This window comes from Acinonyx jubatus, chromosome D2 (genome assembly GCF_027475565.1).
Source record: "Acinonyx jubatus isolate Ajub_Pintada_27869175 chromosome D2, VMU_Ajub_asm_v1.0, whole genome shotgun sequence".
In the NCBI taxonomy this organism is placed as follows: domain Eukaryota; kingdom Metazoa; phylum Chordata; class Mammalia; order Carnivora; family Felidae; genus Acinonyx; species Acinonyx jubatus.
In genome coordinates this window covers 83,330,260-83,342,179 of record NC_069393.1, presented here as the reverse complement: position 1 = coordinate 83,342,179, position 11,920 = coordinate 83,330,260, and the positions used below count along the sequence as shown (strand labels likewise).

The 11,920-nt window shown below is 43.2% G+C and overlaps 1 protein-coding gene across 2 annotated transcripts in view; it reads right to left on the bottom strand.

Annotated features, from left to right (window-relative positions):
- Nucleotides 1-11,920, bottom strand: part of GLRX3 (glutaredoxin 3) — a 31,806-nt gene that overhangs the window by 8,888 nt on the left and 10,998 nt on the right. For both annotated transcript variants that reach the window (XR_003421372.2, XM_027063418.2), the window contains exons 3-6: nt 7,681-7,755; nt 6,740-6,941; nt 1,686-1,858; nt 1,385-1,446 (exon numbers count right to left, since the gene is read on the bottom strand). Coding sequence is in view for 1 of the 2 variants with exons in the window: in XM_027063418.2 (XP_026919219.1) it covers nt 1,385-1,446; nt 1,686-1,858; nt 6,740-6,941; nt 7,681-7,755 (512 nt within the window). In the remaining variant the exon portion in view is untranslated. The remainder of the gene's footprint in view (nt 1-1,384; nt 1,447-1,685; nt 1,859-6,739; nt 6,942-7,680; nt 7,756-11,920) is intronic.

Below are 11,920 nucleotides of genomic sequence, written 5' to 3'. Positions count from 1 at the left end.
AATCATGCTCAGGGCTTCGTCACGTACACTTCCGGTAGAGTACGATGGGCCGATTCTCAGAAAAACTCAGAAATAAAGAATATGGTGCTGATCGCCGTCAGTCACCTGCAGCGACCCGACTATCTGGGCCCAGGAAACCAAAACAAGCGCTTCCGTCCGACTCACAGAGACGTCGCCAGAGCCAGGAACTCAGGCTCTGGCCCTGTGCTTGCCAGGAGCACTTCAAGAGATTACTCAAAACACAAGTGTATCTCTACAGCAATCTCTATGGGACTCCAGCTATCTAGTCTGAGGCCACAGGAAATATAGACACAGCACATTAGGAAACGAGACAGAAGGTCTGATGAAGACGAGGACATAAACAGCAGCAAGACAGAATGAAGGCAGATACTAGCGCATACAAAGCACAGCAGGTTTCTGAGGCCACTTGGCCTTCGTGAGCCACCCAGGTTATTCAGCAAAGAACACATCTGGGGACCCAGAGTCAACAAAGGCACTAGGAGACTCACTGTCCTACCAAAAAGGCAGCAAAGGGTCTAAATCATTTGAGAAAGTGTGGCACTTAAAGGAGAGTTTGACACACATGGGACACTGTTTATTAATCAAGGACAGATAAATGAGGTGCTTACTATTAAACACTTTTATCTCAAAATGCTGAATGGCAAGAAAACTACAAGAGGAGGCTTCGCCTTACAGACTCAAGCCCCAACTACGAACGGCTGATCCACGGATGTATTTCAAAATAAATTCTTCTTTAAACCTCTACATTAATTCAAATTTATCACAATAAAAATCCCTGTAAGTCTCCCGACAGGCCAAAGTCCAAAATTTCCATAAGATAAGATCTTTAAAAGCTGATTGAGATCCTTCATACAACAAAGACCAATTTTTACAGCTCCAAATCTCCTTGAATTTTAAGTTATCATGGTTAGAAAGGCAGCGTGAGGCCCCCAAAGTGTTTACGCGGGTACCACACGCGCAGCCCTCGCTCCTCACACTGGGCACTCTTCACAGCCCGCGTCCGGATGATGCTGAGAGGAGGGGCTGTTACTGAAGGCTGAACACCGGGACCGCTGGAGCCTGGCTCCGAGATGCAGAGAAGTAAGTAAAACTTAGTCATTCCACCGAGACAATGACATTTCGTTCTATAAAAACGAAGAATATCCTCCACGTGCTCATTAAATTGGCACAAAAATTTCTCCAGTGCAAATGAGACCTTCCCAAGTTCGCATGACTAGTCTGACTGCAGACAACACTCTTATGACCTCGGCACACGAAAACAAATCCCCCGTTTCTATATGGAAAGAGCAATGCAAAAACCAAGAATTAGGAAATATTTTTAAAGTAATAAATGGTAGACTATTTGACACTTTTAAACACTTACCTTTCTTCTAATTTGGGAGCTTTGGGGCAAATTGTATCTAGTTCGTCCGATGCTTCCAGCTCCTGAAATAAACACATGTGTAAGTTTAAGAAACGTTCACTACAAGGCAACTCTCCTTGGTCGTACCCTGACACGGAATATCAATCAACCATCTCATCAGAAATACTTTGCATATGCTCCAGATTCATATTCGTAAATGTAGAGATTCTTAAGAAATTCCTACTTTACATTTATTACAGCGCTTACAAAAGTGTGCTCTACATGAAAATTCTTTACAAGGTGCAGACTTCTCAGTTCTAACCTTGATTATATCAAGTCCTCCTATGAGCTCCCCAGACACATAGAGCTGGGGATAGGTAGGCCAGTTGGAGTAGGTTTTGAGGCCCTGACGAACTTCTTCATCTGAGAAGATGTCAAAACTGCTAAACTGAATATTGTGTTTGTGAAGGATTTCCACCATCTGCTTGCTGAAACCTGCATAAGAAAAAGAAAATAAAGAACTTAGCTTCTCTCTTACACATGATTTTAAATTAATTCACAGCACACATTAGCTACTGAACAAAGATGTCGGCCTCAATCTCACCCGTGATTTAATTAGCATGGCTATACAGCATGGAAAGAGAAAACAAATTCCAACAGCCCCTTATCTGACCTTGAAGTAAACCACGTGTTCAAGTGGGGCTTAGAGTTTAACACATTTGTGAATCTTTTAAAAGGTCTCTCTTTATCAATGTTCCTCTTCAGTATTAGGCATGATTTTGTTGTAGGAGAAATAAGGCTGGTCAGAAAGCCCCAGAACCTGCCCCACCCACCAACGAGACAAACAGTTGAGCCCTGGATGGCCACCCCACCTTCCCGCACACCCCCATCGATCAGGGGACGGATTCGGATGCCTCCACGGTCCCTCCCAGCCCTGCGGTCTGTGAGTCTGTGAGAATGAACACTGGATGGGGGAAAAAAAAATCACAACAGTCATTTTTAACCACTCCGTGAGCATACTGAATCCCAGCCGTTTGGTTTCTGTTGCTCTGGAAGTACTTCCTGAGTGTCCATTTCAGGAGCTCTCAGCCCATATGATCTTTAACAGAATAAATTATCTAGGTCGAGGAGGAATGTGTTCTGTTAGTGGACACTGGATACACTGAGTTTCAAAGCTGTCTTTGGTGTTGTTACATAGGAACTGTCAACAGGCTGACAGCGTCTTTCTCATCTGGTGCTGTTACCTGACAGTCTCCTTTTGAAAACTATTTACATTCCCCAAAGTATGTAATGTGATTCTTTTTTTTTTTTTTTTTTTTTTTTTTTTACCGCACCATAGTGACTGACAATCTTTGTTCCGTGATTTTATTATACTTTTGTGACACATTTCTGTCCTGTACTTTTTTGACATCATTTTCTTATTATGACATTAGTACTGAAGAATAAGAGTGTGAATACCAGTCTTTTATAAAACTATTCGTCTTGTCTGAAAAGAGGATATTTTTCTTTCCATAAGCTAATTCTTCCCAATTGTTTTTCAATACTTTGTACCACTTTACTCTTTTCACACACCATCCTTCTTTTCAAACAGTCATAATTCACTGGAAAATGACCTGTTCTTCAGGTGCAAAATTCCTATAGGATTTCACAGCATCAGCAAGTATTTTTAAATAAAATCAAATCATAAAATTCAGTGTGATTAATTGCAAGAACAGGCTTCACCTGGTGTCCTCCAAAAGCACTCTTACTACGAAAACGGAGATGTACTACTGAGCTCCAAACACTTTTCAAATCTACAGTTTACTGAGATGAAGCACTGGTATTTGTACGGCATATAAGTTGCTTTCCCTACAACTGAAGTGTTAAGTTCATGTACAGCCTGAAGTAAAACACTGATTCTGAAATTTTTTTCGCTCATCTGGGAGTTCATTAGTAAACAGCTAACGGCTGATTGCTGATGGTTATTCTGTTGCCAATATATTAACTCATTTCTACTGTAACTGGCTGAGGAAAAGCTTTCTTTTAGCTTTAGGCAATTACATGCAGACTAGAAAGATTGATGGGGAATGTTCAGTTTTTAAGGGTTAAAGGAGCAGACTGGAAATGTTATGCTTAAGGATAAAACAGTGAGAAGGCTTCATTCCAATAACAAAATATTTACACACTTTTAAGAAAAACGTATGCACGCAATTACAAATATTTAAAAGTAGAAGAACCACTTAGCTGTCACAGAACCACCGTTTCTGTCTGCAGTCATTTCTACTCATGACAGAAGGCGTGAACAATAAGCCTGACTGGTACATCTCATCTAGTAACAATAAAACCCTAAAGCCCACTTCTCAACCTACAATGTTTGTGTCAGATTTAAAAAGAAAACCCTGTTAGATGACTTTTGCTGCAGAAGAAAAGTCTGTCCCGTGGTTCAAATACCCTTTGCTTTGCTAAAAGCTTTGTTAACTGAAATGGATACAAGAATTCCCAAATAACTTAATTAACCTGCATGTTCAAGGATTTAACATTCTGTTTAAAAAGATGTACATCTCAGTATGTCTTGAAAATCTGCCTAAAACACGAGAGCCCTCTCTTTCCTGTCCTCCTGAGGAGCACAGAGTAAGAATAATCTAGTTCTTTGACAACTGACACCCTATCACCACGTCCAGCTCCTAACACACTACCCAGTTCTGCCGGGAGAAGCCAAAGCTGAGAGCCACAAAGACAGGGTGTAAAGTGTGAAAGGGCTGGGCTGAGATCAAGCGGGGCTCCAGGGCAGACCCTGAAATGGCTCTCAGGGTTTCCCTGACAGAAAGCTTCAATGTTATACGTTCATGTTTTCTGATTACCCGAAAGCAAGGTGGGGTCGGCTAATCAAACATCACCGCAGCTCCACTGCACAGAGGGGGCCCACGGGGAGTACCGGCTGCCACTGACAGCAGGGCCTTCCGAGGGAATTCTTTCCAAATATGGAAATACCAGCCAGTGGTGTTCGCGAGCACTGACGGTCACTGCTTGTACAGAGGAGGCTCCGCTTGTACCTCACCTCGGATGTGCGAACACAAGAGCAAAACCTATTTTCCGCTAAGTGGGCTCAGAAAGGAAGAGGGTGAAAGTCGAGTACACTCCTGAAAGAGAACGGTTTCGAGATGAAGAGTCCGTGTAGCAGGGCACACAAAGGGGGACACAGAGCCAGAGGAGCATCAATGAAGGAAGTAGCAGGGTACAGGCACAAGAAAGGCACCTTCTAACTGATCCTTGAATAGATGCTTTATTAAAGAACACCAACACCCTAAAATGGCCTATTTCCCACACGCCACTTACTTACTATATTTGATTATTTGATACAAAGACATGTTGTTACACAAATCAAGACCTCAGGAAACAGAAAAACTTGTCAAAAACATAGTCATAAAAATTATAAAGAATAAAGCAAGTACTTGTTTGAAATGAAACTGTACCTGTTAAATTACATATATCTAAAAATCTTGTTTGAATTCCCCAATTACATCTCTTATTATCTAGATGTCTGTAATTATGTTTTTCAGATTGTTCCAAAATGTTTGAAAGCTTCTTTTTTACTCTAACGTGCTTTTTATACACTCTTCTAAATGCCAGTTAACATACAAATGACTAGAAATGCATTATAAGTTAAGTCTAATGAAGAGGTAAGCAGAAAAATGGTTATTCCTCAGGGTAATTCTAATTTATTTGAATAATCATACAACATCTGATTTGCAAAGGATCCCCAAGACTGGCTCCAACCTCAATGCCACCAAAGGAAGGACCAAAGGCACAGAAAGGGTCACTGACCTGTACCTACATCACCAAGGGTGGCACTGGGCTGCAGCCCCCCTGCTGTGACACCCGGCCACTGTGCTTCCCCCTGCTGCCTCAGCACACCTTCCCCAAGCTGCGGGTTTTACCACCTGCCGGTCTGGTGAGATCACCACTCAGAAAAGAGTGAGAGGACGGTCCTGTTCGAACCCAAAGAAGAGAGCACTGTATCGGCTTTACTGCAGGTTTCCTACGTGGGAACCTGTCATTCAGGTGCATCCACGTGACAGCCAGTTCCACTACTCGTCACATTTCAGTGAAGGCACTGAACAAACCCCGTCAGACTCACGTTGTAAGTCCTTGTTATTAGGTCACCACAGAAAGCACCAGAAAGGATTCTCCTGCCTGATAGGGGAAAGTAAACCAGCCACAACCTCTATTAAAAACAAACAACCACAACAGAGACTGACTCTTGCTGCCTGGAGTTAACTCTGGCAGAGACAGAGTTTGCTTTTCAACATCTAAACAGCAAGCATCCTTGGACACGTAAATGCCAGCAAGGAAATTTTTCAAGTAGAAGTGAGAGCTAAAGGAGCCTTTTATCGTTTTAAGATGGGACTCAACATGAAACTTTATCTTTAAAACTGGACTTTTTCAGAACCTAGTATGTAATTTGCTAACCATATAGGGAAGAATTTACAATTAAAGCTATGCTAGAAGCTAGGTTATTTTTATAAAGTCACACTGGACATGCAGTAATCTTATCAACAGCACACTCAATTTTACTGCCACCTATGTGAAAAAAATTCCCCCCTGTATAGTTGAAACAAACTGATTCTCAACAGCATCATCAAAAGGCATTAAATGCTCAATTATGAAGCAGAATAATGTTGTACTAGGCATAGTAAAAAGAAAATAACATAAACCCAATACCAGAGGGGTCAAATAAACCCTAAAACTTACTTCAGGAGAAAATTACAAGCGTATATATACATGTATATGTATATGTGTATGTGTGGGGGGGGGGGTAGGTGGGTGGGTGTATACATACACAGAAAACAAGAGCACCTATGAACTGGAAATGACAGCAGTAGTTGAACACTAGTCGCATACTTCGATGTGCGACAACAGGGAAGGCCAAAGTGCGGGGGCGACACAGAACCACCACCAAAATTCTGAAAATTTTTAAAGCGCTCAATCTGGGCAAGGTGAATAAAAAGAGACTCCCAAGAGAGACAGGAAACCATTAACAGCAAACAGAACTGAGCAGACAAAAGCCCATTCACACAACAGCACTGCCCTCCCAACTCCGCTCCCGGTATGCTGAGTGGCTTTCCGTCTCTGGGTGCTTGTTACATAAACAAAAATCTTCAACTGGATGACTTCTAAGAAGCCTCTGGGTTCTGGAATTCTGTGTCTGGTGCACAAGAGATTGTCACCACCTCAATACGGGGTGCCAGCGGGAATTAGGACCTTCCGGATTTCCTAAGGCTGCCTCCACACAGGCGAAGGAGGGACGGTGTGGCAGGACCAGAGCGCGCCCACCCAGCCGCACGCCACGCCGGTGGAGCCCACTCTGCTCGCGTCCGTGTGAGAGCAGCTTCTTACCACAGCGGGGCTCCTGAGGAGTCCCCTTCATAAACAACATGCAAGGGGCAGCATGAGTTAGTTTCTTCAGGCGCAGGTTGAGGTCTTCTTTAGGATGCTCATGACCGCTGGGTGGGAAGGAGCCGCTAGATGCGTGTCGCTGAACTTTCTTGGTCAACTCTGGGGCGTGTGCACCATCTAATCGGTCAATTTTCTGAGAATTCTGAAGTTAAAAAAGTCATTTAAAATACGTGCGGCATAAAGCTCCAAAATTATAACAAGCACAAATCCACAGCTGCAGCTGATTTTTAAAGAGGTCAACACTACTTACTATTAGGTGAGTTTTTAAAACTCTGATCACCAATTGGCGGAATGCATCTCCATTTTAGAAATATGTAACTGTTTTCTTTCATCCCCCTTTTGGGAACATACTAGGAAAACATCGCTACACCTCGAACTCAAACCAGATCAGAGTCCAACCTTAAAGAGAAAAGATTTCCTCCACCCTCGTGAGGATTAATCTGTTACTAAGTACAAATGCAGTACTTGGAGGAACTGTGGGGACACTCAGGGGTGCCCTGAAGCACAGATTTGCACCTGCTTCCTAAGAGAGTCATTAATCAAACCAGGACCGGCCAGACATTACGTCCAGGCACATGCCCTAAGCAACCAACTTCTACCCAACGGAGGGGACATTTTGCGGCTATAGCCAAGTATCTGGATTGTTCTCCAGAAGCTCCAATTCTGGTTGCTGGTCCTCTACATGGCCCACATCACTTCTGCAGGATGCCCCAGGCCAAGCTTTAGCATCAATGCAAACAAGGAGACTACAAGAAGACGGGGCAAAGCCAGGAACAACCGAGTGTCTAATGTTCGTGGATCAGGGAAAGGGGTAAAGGAACCAAGATTCAGCCCCCCGGCCCACTACAGATGCAGGATCTCTTGTGCGTCCTTATCCTTACCTTGAAAAACAGAAAGGTGGGAACAGAACTAATTTCGTATTTTTCAGATACTTCAGGAACGGCTTCAGCTTCCAACTTTAAAAACAAAAGAATATAAAGCTTGATTATTAAAAGGTCCTTTTTTACGACTTCAATATGTCTACCAGATTCACATGCAGCATCCCTTCAAGTAGGTGATGTTTCTGAAGAGTCTGGTACAAAAGTTTATGACACATTTACATTTAAATGAGACTCACTGGGCTGGTGTGTCATCCACTGAGTCCGCAGTGTCAAAACAGGTTCAGAGGTTTTTATTTTGTTGCACATTTCAAAAGATGCCTGGAGGCTGTGAATAAAATTTTTGGTGCACTAGTGACCTAGTAAATTTTCAATCATATGCAGCTACTACTATATTGAAATCCATAAATCACTGACCCCAGTTATGTCATGATTACAGTGCTTATTTTCTGCCCACAGCAATTCTTGCTGTTTGCTCTATTGACTAATTTCAAGAGGCAGTACATCATGACTGACAGTTGCAGCCTTCTGCAAATTATGAAGCAAAAAGGAGTATTTCTTCAATAAACTATTGATGTCTGATAAATTTTACTTTTAACCCCTGCAAGGCTGCCGGACACTAGGCAGAGATCTTGCTAGGTTATCTACTTCTGGGTCTATTCATACATTTAAATGCATTTTCAATACGATGACTGCATTCTGCTTGATGATTTCCTTGAGGCCCCTCAACGAGACACGATGTGTTACCTGACATATGAATTTTACGCAACTCAATTTCTAAATAATTAGAACACAGTTCCTGTAAGCTATTTATGTGCAGGATTTTGTAAACAATACACTTTGAGAGAAACTAAGACATAATATTGTATCCTTCCCTCACAGGACTTTCAATTTAATATAAACTTTTTAAAACCAATAAAAATCTGAATTCACATTATACCTGTAGGAAATAAAATTTATTGATAAATTATACTGTTAAAAGAGTTAAAGATCTATATCCTGTATTTTTCCAGGAAGAGAAGGTTTCCACTGGGCTTGAAACACTATTCTTATCTAGAGCCTTCCCCAATCCAGCATCCATCTATCCAAATGAACCTGGACGGTAAGTGGGAGGCACAGTCATTCGTCTTTGGTTTCCGTCTTCTGTCTCACACGTTCCCAGGTGCTCTTTTACTACTTTATTTTTATTTCTTCAAAACGCCCTTTAGACAAATATTTTTAATTACCTTCATCTTTCAAAATGTATTAACGTGAAAATTATATACGTTTCAAGTCAACATCAACTGTCCAATAAACTAAAAAAAAATGAACAGAGAGAAGACAAAGCATTTGGAGACCACTATGTAGAACACGCTTTCTGAAAGTTCTGAAAACTTCTGTGCCGTTTTCTTTCATACAATTGCACACTCAAAGCAAATAACAGCAGAGAAGGCGATGACTAGGGCAGCTCGTTATTTTCTCTTGCAAATAATACCCCTGGAGTGCCCGGCACACACTGGCACTGGGTGAGGCTCAGTTACGATCCCTATCTTTGGTACAACTGGATTCTAACAGCAAAATAACACAAATTTTAAAAAGGGGCAGTACTAAGGGGCACCTGGGTGGCTCAGTAGGTTGAGCGTCCGACTTCGGCTCAGGTCATGATCTCACTGTCTGTGAGTTCGAGCCCGCGTTGGGCTCTGCGAGCCGGGAGCCTGGCGACTGCTTCTGATTCCGTGTCTCCCTGTCTCTGCCCCTGACCTGCTCATGCGGGTCAAAAATAAACAAACATTAAAAAAAATTTTTTTTAATAAAAGAAAGGGGGCAATACTCAGCAAAAACAAGATACTATGGTCTTAAACCAAACCAAAACAGGCAACATCGGGAATCATAAAAACACACTCCTCTGTGCTGCTTAAAGTTGACCTCTTCTCATATTCCTGCCGGTTTCCAAGGGTCTCCCTTAGTGACAATTCTTCCAGGAAGCAAATCATCCTCTTGAAATTCCTAAAGCCAGGAGGATCACCACAAGCACCTCTCCTCAAAATAGCTCCCAGCGAGATGACATCTTCTTCCTAAGACAAAGGCAGTGGTGACAAACAAATCCTCCCAGAGCAGGGGCCAGGACTGTCACTAAAGGCACAGCCACTCTCCCAGAACATCAAGGGTTATCTGAGGCCCTAAAACCTTTGCAGCAGTAAAATTCTCTGGAAACATTTTTATTGGATGTAAAGCAACATGACAGTTCTATCAATGAAAACAGAAAATAAATAAATACTGAAAAGTGAGCTGCGTTCAGAAAAGACCAACGGCAGTCAATAATAGCTATCTTTCATGGAAAACCTAGTCGGTGCCATAAACCACGACAGGCTCTTTGCATTCAATTGCCTAAACTACTTAACACCTGGAAAAGTGTATGGTACATTATCATCTCAACCTTACAGGGGGCTAGGTAAAGATGTAACTTGTCCCAAAACACACAGTCACTGGGTAGGAGAGCTGAGAAATAAACCCAAGACTGACTACAAAACCTATGCTTTTTTTCACTATACTACGGTAAACTTTTTCTACTCTATCGATCAAAAAGAAAGATTAAATTTCAAAGATAGGATTTATACATGACTTTAGCCCTCACCAAACACGAACGTTTCCAGAATGGAATTTCAGACAGAATGCCTTTGTTGGGAACCATCTACTTCCTGAACCATGACTCTCAAACTCAGACCCTTCCCGTGTGCGGTCGGGTGAGGAGAGGCAGGGAGCTGTTACCACAGCAAGGTTAACTGCAGAGGTAGGGAACTCCCTCTCTAGAGGGTCACCAAAGACCACTATGATGGTAATGGCTGACAGCTATGATTAATGTAAGCCAGACACTGTTCTAAGTGCAGTTTGTATACTGAGCCATTTAATCTGCACAATCATAGATGCTGTCCTTACACCTAACTAACAGAAGAAACTGGAATTTAAGGAGGTTAGGTGACTCAGCCAAGACTCCAACAATGGTGAGCAGTGGAGGAGGGCAGTGTAGCTCCAGAGCCAAGCTCCTCTCTACACCGCCAAGCTACCATTTCACCAAAGCCAATGGTTACTCTTTGTTCATCATGTTACTGACCTTTCAGTATCATTAGTACGACCGCACCCACCTTCTCATGATACCCTTCACTTGGCCTTCCATGTTTTGTTTTGTTTTTCCTATAACTCTCATGACTCAGTCTCTTTGGCTTCTTCCCTCACATCTGGCCAACCTCTCCACGGCTGGCACATCCCAGGACTTGGTTCTGAGTGCACTTCTCTTATTTACGCTCATCCTCCCTGAGCGGTCTCATCTAAGAAACACCAATATGGCGACGACGCCCAAGTTGTATCCAGGACAGACCTCCCCGCTCAGCTCCAAGCTACACACTTGACATCTGTATGTGGATCTCTACCAGGCATTTCCCACCAGGCCTGTTCCTCCCCAGGGCATCTCTGTCTTCTTTCATCCAGCCAGTGATCCAATCAAAAGGAAGACAACTTTGATTACTCCATTTCCCTCACCCGACACCCAATCCGTTAACAGGTCTTCTGGGCTCCCCCTCCAAAATACAAGCCAAATCAGACCATGACGTCATTTCGATGCTCCCTTGCCACCAGTGTCCAAGGCATCTCTTACCTGGCCTGTGAAATAGCCTCCTAACGTGCGTACTTGCTTCCAGTCTGCATCCTTCCGCCATTTCAACCCACTCCCCACAGGACAGCCAGGTAAGCGCTTAAAACCAGAAACTGATGTGCCACTTCCACTGCACTCAAAATAAAACCCAAACTCCACCAGTGCCCACAGGTCATGTGGCTGTTGCCTCCCCTTCCAGCCTCCTGCCATACCCTCTCCCCCTTCACTGGCCCCACCGGTGGCCCATATGCAGGCCAGGCCCTCCAGCAGTACTCACTTGCTAATCCACAGCCTAAAAGTTTGTCCTGGCTCTCCCAAGGACAGCTCCTTTTCCTCTTCCAGCTTACTAGATGCAGCTCTCCAGCCAGACCGGAATAAAGCGCCCATCAGCCCAGGTTCTCTTCTTCCACACCCGATTTCTTTCCTTTCAGAACTATTCTCTGAAATTACCTTGATAATGTTACCCGATTACCCTATTGTTGTGTACCCCCAGTGACTAGCATAGTAGTGGCCTGTAAGTGTTGGGTAAATAAATTTTGACACAATACTGAATAAATGGTGGTCACTATTGCTAAGCCAACAACGGGAGTGACCACTGGCCAGCGTGGCACTGAT